The sequence below is a fragment of the Pteropus medius genome, unplaced genomic scaffold (assembly GCF_902729225.1).
Source record: "Pteropus medius unplaced genomic scaffold, Ma_sr-lr_union100, whole genome shotgun sequence".
Classification (NCBI taxonomy): domain Eukaryota; kingdom Metazoa; phylum Chordata; class Mammalia; order Chiroptera; family Pteropodidae; genus Pteropus; species Pteropus medius.
Window position 1 is genome coordinate 20,392,875 of NW_024349802.1, and position 17,672 is coordinate 20,410,546.

Sequence of the window (17,672 nt, forward strand, 5' to 3'; positions counted from 1 at the left end):
ATCACCTCAGAATTCTACCCAGCCGGGAGGGAAAACAAAAAGTGTGACGGCTTCCTTTAAGAACCCTTTTCGGAAGTCACACACAGATATTCCACTCACATGCTACTGGACACATCTTAGAAACCTAGCCCCAGCTAGCTACAGGGGAAGCTGAAAAACTGATATCTCTATTCTGGCCAGGGCCCCCATCTTGCACAGCTCTGGGAGGATGCCGTCTGCATTCATTACTTTGTGGATTGAGCCTCCTTGAGTTGTGCAGTGAGCTAGCCCTTATTCTGGTCAGCCATGCATCCAGCTAAAAATCAGGGAAACCTAAGTGATATCAAGCACTTCTCTACCTCAGAGAGTCAACTCCCAATTACCATGCAGACTATCTGCTGCTCACGTCCTAGCAATGCAGCTCTAAATCCTGCAGCCAAATTCTACTTTGTTTGCTATCTGATAATGGTTTAGAATAAGGATAGCAGGTAATTTTTCTTTCCCATGTTAAATCCAATAGCTTGGCAGTGGCTGTGTGGAACACTGCGTTGAGAAGGCCAAATTTGTTTATCTTGGCCAAACAGTGAATCCTTTGTGACTTACTCTTGTCACTAGGTCAATTTCTTTCTGTGAATGGCAGGCCATTTAACTGAGATGTGTCTCATTCCACTTTTCCTCAAACTGACTTAGCAATTCAAAATGAAGACTTCTTGCAATATGAGTTTAAGCAAACAAAACCACAAATGGGCTTCGAAGCCATGAACAAACCACATAGCAGTTAATCAATTAATATATAAATACCCCACCCAATTTTCAAAGGATTGGAACAGATTACGAAAATAACCAAATGTAATATACATACTTTTCAAATGTGAAAGAATCAAAGTTAAAAACTAGAAAAGTATGTATATATTCATTCTATAACTCTCTCTTGTGAACTTCGAATGTACCAGAGAACATGTGAGGCACTGGGGACAAATTAATGAAGACTAGAGATGTGAGTTCTAAAGCCAGGAAATATTGCCTTAGACTGTTATCCTGGTTTTGTTTCATCAACATTTTGGCCCCCTTATAGGCAAGAGGGGGAAAAATTGAGAGTTATCATGAATGAGCACAGGGGAATCTTTGCATGTAAACCTGCTGCCTGAGTGAGCCACATGTGGAAATAATTAAGTGCTTACCCTTCTTGAATTATTTTTTTCTTTTACTGTCACAAGGGATGGTAAACAGTTCCTCTTAGTTCTCAATTGGTGACTATGACACAGAGAAAATCAACTATTTTTTTCATGGACTGGATACAGATGTGTTGAATTTAATCTATGCATTCTTTTTATTTTTTCCAATTAAGCCAAAATTTTAAAATTGCAAAATTGGACACAAAAATCTAGAACTCTGGCTTCTCTTCCAAAGACACAACCAGCAATACTGAATTCACAATTTGAGGGGGCAATATTGGCTAGCAAGGTGTAGCACCGAACCCCATCTAAGGGGCAGGCACTTCCTGGTTCAGCACTACCCCCCACTCTCTACACCTGGCTCACTGCAGGCATTTTCACCACCAGAAAGCACATTCCCGGATACAGCTCCCACCTGTCTCCCTGTCAGCTCCCTCTGACACTTAATCGTCTCCATTCCTCCTACCAGTACACCTCTGCGCTCACCTACGATGGGGTGAAGGTGATGGCTGAGGCGTTCCAGAGCCTGCGGAGGCAGAGAATCGATATATCCCGCCGGGGGAATGCTGGGGACTGCCTGGCCAACCCAGCTGTCCCCTGGGGCCAGGGGATCGACATCCAGAGAGCTCTGCAGCAGGTGAGGACGGCAATGATGCCGCTCTTATGGGACCCTCATAGGGGAGTTCAGCATCTGTTTTATGTGGAATGTAGCTACTTAAAAGAAAAGGCAGAGTATGCCTGAAGTTTAGATGGTCACTGCACTGTGTTTGTGGCTCTTGGCATACATGGAAGCTCATGTTGAAATCGAAAACAACAACAACAACAAAAAACAATAGAATGGAACAGCTGTTAGTGTAAAAGCTGTATTTTCTACTTAGGGAATATGCAGAAAAAGAGAAATCAGTGATTCTATATTTCAAAAGGAGACTTAAAATACACAGGGATGAAGCCGAACCATTTTACGAGTCTCCCAGGAACTCTCTCCTCTTGGCCTGGGTTTCAGGATGTCTTCACTACCTTTGCTCTCTGTGAACGTGTCATGAGGGGGGCCTGAAAATGTGTCTTTACTTGTGATCCTATTTTCTTGCTCCAGCATTACGATCATCAATTTTGTCTGCACTTAAGAACAGTTAAAGAGCAGGGACAGAAAATGGTCATGCCCACTCCAATCAATTGGCTATGCAAAGAATTCTGAGGCTGAATCCAGATTCAACAGAGAAGGGTATAAATAACCAATTAGTAATATGTCTGCTGTAGAAGCAGGATGAGAAAATGATACACGTGGGCTGTGTATCTAAGATCCCTGGTTTAGAAGATTCTGGGGATGTGCTGTCGGCTTTATCACTCTCACAGCTCCTAGAAGTCTCTTTTAATCTCTAGAAGTCTCTAGAAGCACCTCCAGACCAGGGTGTGATTCTGAAACTGCAGACAGACAGCACCATCTGATGCCTCTGACGCCTCCTGATTCAGAGATTGTATTTCCAAAGGGGACTGGGCAAAGCAGGCATGCTTCCTATAGAGGAATGTCGAAATATCAAGCACAGTGGCAAGCCAGCAACCCCAAGGGATTTTGGTGCAAATGCCCTCAGGACCTGCCCTCCCCTTCCGGTAGAGTTGCCTGGATAAGACCAGCTCTACTTTCAAGATTACATTCAACAGATGGTGAATTTGGGCTCCTGGGGGAGGAGAGGAACATTTCTGAATGAGATAGAAATGTAGAGCAAAATGTACAACTATTCCCATTTGTTTTCCAACCACACGTGCACAGCCCTAGCAATTTTCACAGCCTGGAGAAAGAGACGAGAAAGGAACATAACCCGATGTTCCTCCGCCCAGATGAGGCGCCTTTACGCGGAGAACATGTAGCTCTGTCCTTTGGAATGAAGCTAAGCAGCAACCCTGTGACTACAGGAGGAACATGCTAAGGGGTCCCCCAGCATCCCTTTCCACCCTCCCCCCGGCTCCATGCAGAACGGCCCTGAATCACTTCGCAGCAATAGCAGACACCAGGCAGCTTTCAAGCGGTTGCCAAAGGTGCAGCGCCTGCTTGCTGGCTTATTTTAAATGCTCTTCCAGACTCCACAGTCGAGACAGATTCTATTTGCAATGTGAGACTGGTTTCAGAAGGTCGCAGGCACTTGCCCTCAGCTTCGCAACCCTTTCAACTCCCTTGCCTCTCCCATCTTAATGATGTCCCTGGATGGATGTTCTGACGCCACCAGGACAGTCAAGAAGTCTGGGAGTCAACACGGGTGGAGGGAAAGGCTCTGACCAGGAGGCAGGAGAGCTGAGTTCAAAAATCCAGCTGGGTCCCTGGCTCTCTGGGTGACCTTGAAATACCCATTCGGTTCTCCCACAGACTTCCCTTTCCTTATTCATGACAGCGAGGAGGTAGGAGAGAAGACTCCTGCATCTCAACCGGCTCTGAGAATTCTCAGGATCTGTTTTTTGTTTTTGTTTTTGTTTTTTCCTTATGGTATAACGCAGGTCCCTCTGGTTGTAATATATACTTATTCTTCTGCTTCTGCCTTCAGTGGGGTTTTCAGGGAGCTAGTGATCTTAGTCAAAAGAATAATGACCTTTTTTACATTGTCTTAAAGTCAAGACACATGTGCCTGCCACTCCAGCAGCCAATCAGCTGCTCCTCGAGAGCATGCCCTGGCATAGGCCAAGTACTGGGGACATTTAAGAGAAGGCAAGACCTACCCTCAAGAATATCCCTTCAGTCTCTTTTGTGGGGTGGGGATGAGGGAACTAATTACAGAAACTAAAACAAAAACAAAACCCAGCATTCTGACTCTAAGGTCAGCTGTTCAAACTGATGCCTTTTCAGAATCTTTGTTACGCATCTAGAATCACAAGAACTTATTGCTGAACAAGGTTTTAGAGATTAACGACTCCCATTTTTCCTTACTTTATAGCCAGTCCAGAGTGGGCAGTGACTTATCCAGGGTCACACAGCAGCTTAGCAGCAGGGGCTGAACCAGACCCCCATCCAGGGCTTGTCCTCCTGCCCCAGGCCTGTTTGATGGCCCCAGGGGCCTTTGCTTGTACACATCGACCTCTGAGACCTTCCACATACAGCCATGGCCACTGTCTGTGCTTTTAGTCTTCTAGACCCATCCCTTGAAATAGCCACACCACTAGGGAACAGTGTCATTAGGATTTACCCACAGTGGGCTGGGTAAATCCTAATGACATTCAGCCCTTAGAACCCAGGGTCGGGATCTCTGCTGCCTTGACCACTGGCCTTTGGGTCACACATTGGGAAGGTACCTGTGCTTTAGCTTGTCTTAGGGCTGGGATATCTGTGAGTTAGGTCTTGAGGCCCAGCACCACCTACCTGGAGGACTGGGGATTCAAATTCTAAAAATAATGGTAATACCAGTTATGATGTATTACAGCCTTACTATGTATAAGGCTCTAAACATACTTTCCATGTTTGAGCTCATTGAATCCTCAATATAATGCTGCGAGGTAGCCAATTTTATTAATTGTGCTCTATAAATGGAGAAACTGAGCTTCAGAGATGTTAAAAAACTTCCCAAAATTATACAGCAACTTAGCGGTGATGCTGGGACTGCAAAACACATCTGCTTGCTACCTCGCTCTGTACACATAACTATTTGGCTCTGAAGCCTGGAAGCGCCAGCCCAGGGGAGACACAAGAGCTGTGGCCCAGCCAGCCACAGCACATGGCCTTGGGTAATGTCCATGCACCCCCACCCGCTATAATTTCCCCAGCAGCAGAGTGGAGATAATCAGATGCCTGCCTGACCCCTGCCTGACATCCAGGGAGCCTTTCAGAATGTTAATGAGCTCACATCCTGGAAGCCTTTAGCGCTCCAAGAAGGAGAAAGCATCAGGGTGCCCATGTGTCAGCTTCTGGCTAGCAGAGAAAACTCAGCACCCCAAATCGGGGTTAGTATTTGGGGGCCATAGGCCCTTTGAGGATATGATAAAAAAAAAAAAAAGCTTTGGACTCTTTCTCCATATAGATGTAGATGTAGATGTAGATATAGGTATAGATAATATAGATATAGATGATATAGATGATAGATATAGATATAGATATAGATGATAGATATAGATATGTAGATACAGTACACATGACAGACAGCATAGATATAAGAGATATAAGATGACATAGACATAAGATATGCCATTTATTTATTACAGATGGATATAGATATATATAGATATAAGGTGATACATATAGATTTATTGCTAGATACAGATATACATGATGATATAGACATAGATTTATTTATGGCAGACAGATACAGATATAGATATATGTGATATGATATAGATATATAGATATAGATGATATAGATATAGATATACATGATGATATAGATATAGATGATGATATAGATAGATATAGATATAGATATAGATATAGATATAGATATAGATATAGATATAGATATAGATATAGATATAGATATAGATATAGATATAGATATATAGATATGCATGACCTAGAAGACCATCCCAGGACTTCAGGTGAATGTACCCTAAATCAGCAGTCCCCACACTTTTTGGCACCAGGGACCGGTGCTCCTATGAGAATCTAATGCCTGATGATCTGAGGTGGAGCTGAGGCGGTGATGCTAGCACTGGGGAGCAGCTGCAAATACAGATTAAGCTTTGATCTGATCACTCACCACTCACCTTCTGCTGTGCAGCTTAGTTCCTAATAGGCCTAAAAGACTGGTACCCAGCCCATAGCCTAGGAGTTGGGGACTCCTGCCCTAAATGATGACTCTCCCTTCCAGTCTTTGCATTTGTAATCTGTCAGCCAATGACCAAGCATATCAAATGAAGGTATGCCCAGCACTTTGCTAGATGAGGTCTGGGGTAAGGTGGACAGTAGGGGTGTAGGACTGTCCCTGCCTTTCAGGACTCAAGGCCCAATTTCGAAGGGAAGACAAACTCCTGAGAAATAATAGCTACGAAGGTGTGGATGAAGGCCTAAGTAACGGCCTGGCTCTCAGTGCTATGGACGGTCAGAACAGAATGCCATGATTAAGGAATGTGGACAATGTGGAAGGAGACCAGGGCTTTAAAGACGGTGATCATATAATTTATCATCCAAACTGGGATATCTAAGAGTGAAAGAGAGAGCTATTATCAACTATTCCAGAACAAAAAACAGAGACCGGAACTATCCAAGCTAACAGACTAAAGGAAGCGTGAAGGTGACTTTGAACAAGAGTGAATCAGGCTCTGGAGGGTCCGAGTGAGGATGTAAGTGAGACCCAGCAGGAGACTGGAGTGAGGGTATGAGCAGGGACTGTGGGCATCATGCTCAGCCTTTGAGGGAGCCGGGAAGAGAAGAGCTGGTTTCTAACCAGGGCTCCATCAAGCGCTATCTGGGAGACCTTGGCCTAATCACTCAGCTTCTCTGACACTGATTTCCTCTACTACTAAATGGACATAATCCTCTTAGAACTGCTTCCCTTACTGGCTTGTCACAGGCTCAAAAATAAAACAAAAAAAATACAAAAAAAAAAAAACATAATGAGCTTCTTTGAACCTCAGGGCAACAGTGAGATAGTTAAGAGCCAAGATTATTCTTCTCTGGAAAAATGGATGCTCAGAGGGATCCTGAGACTCGCTCTTGCAAGCATAGCAAGAATGTTGTCCCCTGGGATTTAGCCCAGAGGCCCTGATTTTCTACCCAGTGAGCTTTCAGGATGAGAGGCCAAGAGAAGAGATTTATCTGAAGGCATCCATAAAGAGGGAACAGAAGGCCTGGCCCAGAGCAGCCCTGCTGCCTCCCCAGGGATGGGGTGGAGGAGTTATCAGTGTTGACGGCTCAAGTAGCAGAAACAACAACCAGCACTCTCCCAGAACTGGGCAGGAAAGGAGTTATGCTTGAGCAGCCGGGACTCAGAGCTGCACCCAATGCCATTTACAGGAAACCCAAGGTTAGTTCTCCCTCTCTCACAGAAGGAGTTGGCAGGCACCAGGAGGCAAGATCTGAAGGAAAACTCCAGGTCTCCATCAGTCTGAGCCCAGTCACTCCAGGCAGTAGGTGACAGGCGGATGAGGTCCAGAGACTCAGCTCTAATAGATAGTACAGCAGTTTCCAGATGTGCCAAAAGCAGATGTTTCTGAGAAGCTTCTTCCTCTGACTATGAGTCCGGACCATCCACATAAATTGTTTGGGGCTGAGCCACTGAATTGACCTTTCCTTGCTCTGGCATCATGGAAAGGTCATTCTGGACTGTCTCTTTTCCCAGGCTTTGATTTATCTGAAAAATGTTTATGTCTTGGCTTCCCCAACTAGATAGTAACAGCTCTCGGCTGCCCCAGACCTCTCATGAGATACTGTGGATCCTGAACCCAAGTGCCATAAGCTCTGAATCTCAATAATCCTATCTGTAAAAGAGGCAAAATACTTCTACATGTGCTGCTCACTGTGTTTCTGTGAACATCAAATAAGCGGCTTGTTGTAAAAACACTGTGATAATGCAAGGGGCCCTCAGGTCACTAGAATTTTGCTGATAATGTTTTTTTTTTTAGAAACTGAGAAAAGCATGCAAAAGCAGTAGTGACAAGACCCTCATTTCTGCTAAAAGAGTCCCCTGCTCTGAGACAACTTACTAGACCCAAGCCTTCAATGCTTAGTCTTATTTTCCATACCTCTTAACCTTATCATCATCATCTAAATAACATATATTATGCATTGAACATTGATGTCCCAGACAATATGCTAAGCATTTCCATTCTTCGAGAAGTAGACCAAGAAACACATAGGCTCAGTGATTTGCTCATGGACACGTAATTAGAAATTAACAGAGCCCAGCCTGGGAAAGGTCCAGCTGGAATCGTAGGTGGCAGTGGGTGGCACACAGAACACGCTGCTTTGCACATTTCTGTGTCACCCACTTAGAGTCTAGCATAGTAGTATTGTCCCCTGTTTGAGAGGTTACTTGCTACCTTGAAAGAAAATACCAGAATGTATCAGAAGCTCTGGATTTTAGGCTGCCTCTGACACTTAGAAGTCATAAATCTTGAGCAAATCACTTTACCTCCCAGAGTTTTGGTTTCTCCCATGCAAGTGAAGATTATGATCTCTAAATGGCACACCTCAGGGAGTTCCTGTGGACAGAGGTGAAGTAATATGCATGAAAGTATTGCATAGAGATGGAACACTTGGAAAGTGATGATAATATTAATATCACTGTTAGTAACAACAATAACAACAGCTGGCCTTGGTCAAATACTCAGGATGGGCCAAGCATTGATCATAAAATATCTCATTTCATCCTTAAAATAACCTTAAGACATAGTTAAATCTAATTGCCCTATTATACAAATGAGAAAACAGTCATAGCTACAGTATGCGATTTGCCATATTAATATGCTGTGCTGATAATTAGTATGATACTGGAGGCCAGGACTGAAAGGTAAAATGCCTCTTTGGATCCTTAATGACAGTTCTTTCTGTCTGGACAAATCAGTCTGTCATCCAGTCATCCACACATCTATCTATCCCTTCTGTTTTTCCAAATGAGTAACGTAAACTGGTATTTAGAAACCTTATCTTGAACCTGAACAAATGGGAGAGCTAAACATGGGCAAACGATGACCACAGTGAGAAGAAGGTGAGGTTGCTAACAGATTGCAATTGCTCCCTTTTTCTTATTCTTTGCAACAGAATCTGTGATTTGTTTCCTTTCTGAAAAGCAAAGCCAGCCTAGACTTTTCCAGAGTGAGGATTTCTCCAGATTTCACCTGAGAGAGTGAGGAGCTTGTCGTAGATTTTGTTCAGCTCTCCGGGCCTGTCATGGCCTCCCCACTGAGACTTCAAACCAGAAGGTGATGGAAGGGTCAGCCTCAGCCTCAGAGCAGACACACATACTCTCCTCTCCCCTCCTCTCCTCTCTCTCTCTTTCTCTCTCTCTCTCTCACACACACACATCAGCTATTCTTATACCTTCTGAAGGCAGAGGAGCTTCTCACTGTCAGAAAAAGATAAAACCCTGCAAGCCTTCCTTTTAAGCTCTTTGAAGAAGGGGGAAATAAACAGTGCTGAATTATGAGGCCAGGTTCATATTGGTTACAGGTAAAGACTCATCTCACTGGCCTTAAGCCAGCCCAATATGAGGACACACCATCAGTCACCATTAGGAAATGTGGTTTCTTGGACTTGAGCCAATGATATGCGTTAGACTCATCCCCAATTTGAGGGAGGCCTAAATGTCTTGGATCACCCATCAGGACCACTTGACAATTCAATATGAGCTTGAAGATATAAGGCCATGAGAGTGTGATTTGAATCATTCGTGGAGAAGAAATCCATGCAGCATGTTTGGGGGTTCTAATACAAATTTTGTTTTAACCAACTGAAACCTGTTTAAAGCTCTACTTGCTCTGGTCTTACCATAAAGGGTTCTCTCAGGTGATTTTAAGTTTTCACAGTGCATTCATGTTTGCTGTGTCATGTGAGGTTGATAGGGCAGGAATTTTGGAAAGTGGAGGAAGAGAGCTGGGATAAACTTCAGGTCTCCAGGTCTTTAGATTCCCAAGGACTTTATTCCCTGGCCTCACAAAGGAACGAAGAAACGATATTTGAGTAGAGCCCAAGGCATCCTAAGGCTGGCTTCCGGTTCTGGGCCTTCTCCTGACTCACCAGGGATGGCACACCAGCACCGGCTCCTTTCCTTAGCAGGCCTTCGTCAGTCTCCCCAGTTGGAGGTGTGCGAGAAATGACGGTTCTCATGGTGGCAGTCATGATGGGGGTGCTTGATTGGGGATGGAACAGAGATTTCTTATTAAGACCTACTTTGATCCATTGTTACTGTTTGCCTAAAGCAATGGGTGAAAAATGTTTTCAGGATAAATCTCAGTTTAGGAGGAAAGAGACCGGTGCTGCGGTAGTGATGCCTGCTATGCGTGCAGGGGAGTTGAGAGTTTTTTAGTATGGATGCTACTCCAAGGCCTCATCCCACGTAATATCCTTGGGTTCCAGATTTTCACTTCGGCGAAACGGCAAACAGGCCAACGTGAAGTGTAACTTCTGAGTTCACTGTTCACCATTTGGCTTTGTTTTCCAGGTGCGGTTTGAAGGCTTGACAGGAAATGTACAGTTTAATGAGAAAGGACGCCGGACCAATTACACCCTCCACGTGATTGAAATGAAGCATGACGGCATCCGAAAGGTAAAGGTCCCCATTGAGTCCATTGCAGAGGAAGGAGAGGGCCGCGCGGAGGCTCAGGCAAGCTGAGGGCCTTGGGAGCACACCTTCCTGGACTGGATCTCTCTGAAGAGACTCAGCCAATGACAATTCCAGAGTAGGCTCTGCCACTGACCCTCTGGGACCAGGGGCAAGTCAGTTCTTTTCTTTGAGAATTGATTCATTCATCTGTAAAATGGAGATAAAAATCTCGACCTTTGTCTCAGGATCCAAGGGATGAGAAAGTCCTTGGAAAATATAAAGTAATATATGCATATAAAGTGCTTCTGCTGTTCCTGAGGGATTCTGAGGAACTTGAGAATGATGATTATTGATGAAGTTAACCATCCTGTCCTATTTCACACTTGGTCACATCTACTACATTTTCCATACATAAATAGGAATGAAAAGTATATTTGTGTATGTATATAACATATAATATATATGGATATTAAATTTGTAGAATACCATTCAAATCTTTGGAAAAAACATTCAGAATTTTATCAGATCCTATGTGCTCTGGCCTCTGCCAATGTCTCTGAACTTGAGCCTTGACACTCACTTTCTTCCTCTTCAGCCATTCTGATCAACGCTCACTTCCTTGAGTACACCATATTCTTTCTCACCTCTTCTGCCTAGGCCTCCCTCCACCCCAGCCCCTTCTTTTGCCTGGCCAGGATTTAAGTCTCTGCTTTACTCTTTACTAGGTATGTGACCTTCAGGAAGCTAATTAGCCTCCCAGGACCTCAGTTACATCACCTCAAAAAAGGAGATGATAACCTTTACCTCACAGGGGTGCTGTCAGAGTTAAATGAAACAATGTCTGCTACTCCCATTGCCGATAGCGAGGAATTCCCAAAAGTAGCACCTAGCATGTAATGGATATTCAGCCTACATTTTGTTTGTCCATCTGTTTGTTCATTTCAACTCCATTCTTTAGGCCACAGAGATTTTTTTTTTTTTTTTTTTTTTTTTGGTCAGCCTTGAGTTTGAGTGAGTCAGGCTGTACAAGCACATGGAACAGATAAATCACCAAACAGAAAAAACAAAGTAACCTTAAAATCCATGAGCAAATGATTGTGCTTTATTTTTCTGACCCCAAGGCTGTCTTTCAACTTACTTTCCAATGACTAAATCCGTTCTTAGAATGTAGGCTTAAGCATCCTTTGTTTACAGGGGATCTGACTTTCAGAAAATCAATTTCTCCACATCTGTGGCTTCAGACCTTTTCTTCAATCAGCCTCCTAGCAAAGTAATTCCTCAGATTCAAGGGCAACCTCGTTGCGCTGGCTTCAGTGAACATTACGCAGCCTTACCTGATGGAGGTGATAAAGAGGAGCTGCTGCTTCTTGATTCGGAGCCACGAGAATGCTCTCCTGATCATCAGGGCACATCCCGCCCACTGATAGGCCAACATACCCTCTAGGTATCTGGGTCCAATTTGACATCCCACTGAAATGTGTGTGCTCTGAACATCCATCCATCATATATTTAGGAGCTCTGAATGCCAGAATTGGCACTGGCTCTACTGAAGATAAATCCTCAGGAAATTCAGAGATTCCATTTCACTGTGGGGTGCTAAGGTATAGAGATCTCTCATCAAACAAAATACCTTGTCGAATTCAGGTAGAATTATAAATTCTGACAAATGGCTGCCGAGGGAGAAATGTAGGGAAAATTCACCAAGGTCTTTCATCAAGGGACCAGCATTGTTGATTTAACCATCCTTGTCCATCACCATTGGACCAGATTGTAGGCATCTACTTCTCATTTCAACTTGATTTCAGTCCCCTTGCCCTGAGTTTGTTATCCCTAGTTCTGACCCTGTTATAACTGGAAAGGAAAGAAAACTATAGTGACATAAAGTCCTGCTGATGTCAAAGTCAGTTTAAAGTCCCAAAGAATTCACAGCCCTCCATTCCATATGTTCTTTGGAAGTTTCGCTTTAAATCCTTTGCCACCCAACTTTGGACATACCACATCCCGTTACAGCTCTAAGACACAGCTTCGATTCGACCACTTCTCACTTTTCCACTGCCAGCCCCAGAGCCCAAGCCATTTCCACACCTGCCTGGACTCCTTCAGGAGCCTCTTTACCAGCCACTAGTCCTGCTATCCATGAACTTGACCTTCTACAAGAGGATATGACTTTTTTCCACCACAACAGCTTGGATAATAACTTTCGAATATACATCAGGTTATATTGCTCCTCTGCTTCAAACTTTTCACTAGCTTCCTGTTGCAGATAACACTTTGGCCTTCAGAATCCTAGACACTGTTTCTCTGTGACTTCAGTTCTTGCTCCTCTTTCTCTGGCCCATTGTTCCTTTACCTGGCATTACCTGTTTCTGTATTTCCATGTCCTTCAGGTCATCTCTGACCAAGCTATTTAATGTAGCCCCCACCAACGCAGCATAGTCACATTATTCCATTTTATTTTTTTCATAGTACTTATTTCTTCTGATATATTCTCAGTTCACTGATCTAGATTGATGTCAGTAAACTTCAGCTTGCAGACCAAAGCAGCCCACCACCTGTTTTTGTATAGCCCATGAGCTAATGTTTTTATATTTTTAAATGGTTGAAATAAATCAAAAGATGATATTTCCTGAAATAGTGAAATAGTGTGAAAACTACATGAATTTAAAATTTCGATGTCCATAAATAAAGTTTTTTGGAACACAGCCACACTCATTTGTTTATATTTTGTTTATGACTGCTTCTCCACTATGCCAACAGAGATGAGTGGTTCTAATAGTGACTGTATGACTCACAAATCCTACAATATTTACTGTCTGCTCTTTGCAGATAGTCTGCCGACCCTGGTCTTGATGTGTGTTCTCTTTCTTTCCCTCTTTTCCACCTCTTTGCTACTAAAATGTCTAAAGTCAGGGCTAAATGTCTAAAAGCAGGGTCCACAGGTGATTTACTTATTATATCCCCAGTGCCTATGCTATATTGACATAGAGTAAGCACAAACAAATAAGTGTGATTTATTAAATGATTGGACAGTACATTGAATGTTGCTGGGCAACCAGGGAGCATACTGCTCTGATCCATATTTCCATAGATCTGCCAGCAAATAATGAAAGAACACCTCAGGTCGAACTCAAAAAAAGTCTCACATAAACTTGTTAAGTTAAAATTTTTTAAGTGTATAGTTAAGATAACCCTAGGTGCAGATAAACTCTGAAATCTCAGCAGTCGAATGCAGTAGAAGTTTAATTCTTGTTTACCGGGTCACCACTTTGGGGGCTAAGGGCTCTGGTTAAAATACTCAGCCTTATGGAGGCTCTACTCTCTGCTTGAGTCTTTCTGGCTATCAACATCCAGCTAACAGATGAAGAAGAAAGGAAGTGGAAACTGTTCTTGAGGTTTGGGGGAGTCAGGCTAAGAAACATGTGCATCACTTCTGCTAGATTCCATTGGTGAGAAGCCAATCACTTTGCCCACCTAGACACAAGGCAGACTGGGAAATGAAATTGCTGTCTAGGTAGCCACTTCCGCCAACACCTCTATGCCATGGAAGTAGAATAAGAATCTTGGTGGTCATCTAGTTGTCTTTGCTACAATAGGCAACTTATTTTTAAAAAACCGATTATAATGGTCTCACATTTAGATGTCAGGGGCTATGACTTCAAAGACAGTCTAGAGACACAAATGTGTAAATTTAATTTAATGACTGTGCAAGGCAGATCAATTGAATTTACTGTTCTATGATCATCTCTTTTTAAAACTTTATTCTCTTAAAAATATCTGATCTATCATCTAGACTCATTTCCTACATTCAAAGAATCTTTAGAGGAAGTTGAAAAACAGATCAAAAATTATAAGTGGTTTCAGAAGACCTCTCACTGTGAGAATTGTTTAAATCCTCTCCTGAATGGTGAACCCAAATCTTTACCAAACTCCTGACTCTGATTTACTTTCAGGTAGAATCAAAGTTCTTGCATATCCTCAGTAGAGAATTGAAGTGCTGTCTAATAATCCAACCCATTTCTCTAAGAAAGGGAAATTTGTTCTCTCATCTCTGAGTGTTGTGTCTTTTCAAAAATCTTTGCCAGCTTTCTTTTTATCAAACTGTGAAACTAGATTTTTCAGCCTGCTAGCTTACACGAGATACAAGCTGAGTTTTGGCATTACCCTGCTTTTCTGACTGACAATACTGTTTCATTTCCTTACAAAAAAAGATTAGGAATAAAATAAGCTTGTTTACAACATTTATCTATTCCTGTAGCTTTTGTTATCAAAGGAGCAATGTATAAATCAAGCTATACAATAATTTTTATAGACTCCAATTTAACACCAGTGCCGTTATACTAGCTTTGAAGGACCACTACCCTTAAAAATTGAAGTCTCTTTCTAAGTCATATAAATCTTATGACTACACAGATTTATCTTGCTTCTCCCTCTACCCCCCATCTATTATCAAAATAACTTATTTTAGAGCAATGTTTTATGCTTTAGGGAACGATTGCCCTATGATATTCTGCACGTAAAGAGGTTTACATTGTCAAAAGCATTTGAGAAATGCTCCACAATATATACTTCTTGTGGAGATTGATAATATTCAATAGCAAATGGAAACTGAAATGTTTTGCAATATAGAAGCCTGTTAGCCTTCAACTAGGCTAAATGATGAAAAACCTAGAGCATTACTCTACTGAATATCATTTTTTTCGTTTACTGACAACTTAATATGAACCATGCGCTATGCTCATTGTTGCACATGCATTAATTCATTTAATCCTCACAGCAGCCTTGTAAGACAGGTACTATTGCTGTGTCCATTCTACAGAGCAGGAACTGAGGCCTATTGAGGCCAAGTAACTGGCCCAAGGTCATACAGTTAGTTAGTAATTAGGAAAGTCTGCCTTTTAAACCAGCTCTGTCTGATGCCAGAGACCAGTCTCTTGACCATCGAGCCCCCACTTTTTAAAATAATACCTATAGACACAATGTAGATTTTAAAGAAATTGATTGCATGTCAAAGGAAGCAACTTTCTCTATACTGATGGTTGTACAGTTTGAATACAAACAGCTAAACCTGTGACAAATACGAAGAGAGAAAAAGTAAGGGAGAAAAGGAGGGAGGAAAGAAAGAAAAAGGAAGAGGAGGAGAAAAGGAAGGAAATGAAAACACCTTAGTATCATCTATGGAGGGAGAAAAAAATGACAATTATATTTGCCAGACTTTCTCCCAAGTTTGTAGTAATTATATTAAATAATCTTACTTTTGAGGTCCTTGACCTGGCTTCTATGCCCTGCCACTACTCTGCTATATAGTCTGTATGAATTAGATCATTTGATCTCCCCAAGCCTCAGTTTTCTCATCCGTAAAACAGAGAAAATAATTCCAAACTTGCTTGTGCTACAAGTGCAAGGAGCAAAAGAGTTAAATGTTGTAAAAGTACTTCGGAATTTTTTTCAAACCTGCATCATGGTATACTACAATTATGGTTTTAGACATTTATTTTTCAGCCAGAGGGCTCCTTGTAAAAATGAACTTATAAAGGGAATCCCAGTATATGAAATAGATAAAAAGCTGAGTTGACTATTGAAACAATGATGAGAAACCTAGAACTTCCTCCTCACCCTTGACCCCTCACCCATCTCTCATGAAAGTGGCGAAGGGGCTCCACAGATACCCTAGGGTTCCATGGAGCGCTGGCCTAGGGAGGGAGTTGAGACTGCATTGTAGTCTCGAGCAAGTGTCCTGATCTCTGAGCTCAGCATCTTTCTCTGTAAAAGGAAGGAGGTGGAAGAAATGCTACTTCAGACTTCTTCCAGCTCCGACATTCTGAAAATCTAATTTTCTGGTTCTTGTGTCACTAGAGAGAAATGTCTCCTTTCATAATGACAAAAAGTGACCCACACAGGTGATATCATACTTATGCTAGCACTGAGGATAAATCTTGACCCAGTATCTTGAGATACAGCCTTCTCCTTTGGGCCTCTCAACTGTCTCAGTACCAATACGGTCCACTGCCTCCTGGTCAGATGCACTCATTCACTCACCAAACATTTCCTGAGCAGCTTCTCTTTGAAAGAATATGCCACTCTAAGAAAGGGCTCCGAGAATGAATAAATCCCGAGCTTTGTGATCGAGGAGCCTGCAGCATCATGGAGAGATGGGGACAGACCTGCAAACAGCTAGATCAGGGGTCCCAGATCTCCAGGCTGTAGACTGGTATTGGTCCATGTCCTGTTAGGAACCAGGTCGCACAGTAGGAGGTAAGTGGCAGGCTAGCGAGAGAAGCTTCATCTGTATTCACAGCTGCTCCCCAGTGCTAGTATCACGGCCTCAGCTCCGCCTAGATCATCAGGCATTAGATTCTCTTAGTAGCACCAGTCTCTGATGCCAAAATGGTTGGGGACCACTGAGCTAGACCACAGTGCCAATGGGAAGCTGCACAAGGCACTCAGGGGTTGGCTGGCGGCTTACTGGAGCTCGGTAGGACCTGGCCCCACGGTCAGCCTCCCTAGCTCAGATCCTGCCTCCTTGACTTTCCTGTGGCCTTGGGAAAGTTATTTCACTTCTCCACATCTCAGTTTCTTCACATTTAAAATGGAATAATAATTACCCACTTCATAGGTTTTGGTGAGGATGAAAGGAGTTGAAACATAAAAAGCACTTAGAAGGCCACCTGAAACACAATAAGCATTCGATAAATGTTAACTAATGTGATTTCCAGCCCAGGGCCAAGTCCTCTCTTAGCAAGAACCACATAGTGGTGAAAAGCTGCCTCTGGAGACAGATTGCCAAGGTTCCAAGCCAAGCTCAGCCACTTTCCAGCTGCATCACCTTGATCAAGTTAACAAACGCCCCTAAGCCAGATGAAATGGCATCAAAATTGTAAAACACACAGCTTCTGACATAGCAAAACATAACCAATGTTGGCAATTATCATCGTTGCTATTAATGGCAGCGATAGTGTAGGGAAAACTTATCTTCCTTTGAGCAATAGTTTCCCCACAAGTGACTGGGAAAGACGTCAGGTAGAAGGTGACATCTGAGTTAATCATTGGCATGTGCTCGATTTTTGTGAGCCTGGGCTAGGTTCTGCCACTGGGAGACCTGCTCATCCCTCTGCAAATGCATCTCCAGTTCCCCTCCCTTTTGCCCTTTTCAACTACAGCCAGCAGAATGACCACAAAACAAACCACAACTGTCTAAAAAATGTATAGAGAAAAACACAGACAAAGACAGAGATGGTGTGTGTGTGTGTGTGTGTGTGTGTGTGTGTGTATTAGCTCTTCCTAAACCTTCCATGACTCCCTCTTGCCTTCAAGATAAAGTCTACTTTTTTGGCCTCTGCTACCTAGA

At 42.9% G+C, this 17,672-nt stretch overlaps 1 protein-coding gene across 6 annotated transcripts in view; it reads left to right on the forward strand.

Annotated features, from left to right (window-relative positions):
- GRIA1 (glutamate ionotropic receptor AMPA type subunit 1) overlaps positions 1–17,672 on the forward strand; it is a 279,509-nt gene that overhangs the window by 173,905 nt on the left and 87,932 nt on the right. For all 6 annotated transcript variants that reach the window (XM_039836660.1, XM_039836661.1, XM_039836664.1 and 3 more), the window contains exons 7-8: positions 1,624–1,791; positions 10,226–10,330. In XM_039836660.1, coding sequence (XP_039692594.1) covers positions 1,624–1,791; positions 10,226–10,330 — 273 coding nt within the window. The remainder of the gene's footprint in view (positions 1–1,623; positions 1,792–10,225; positions 10,331–17,672) is intronic.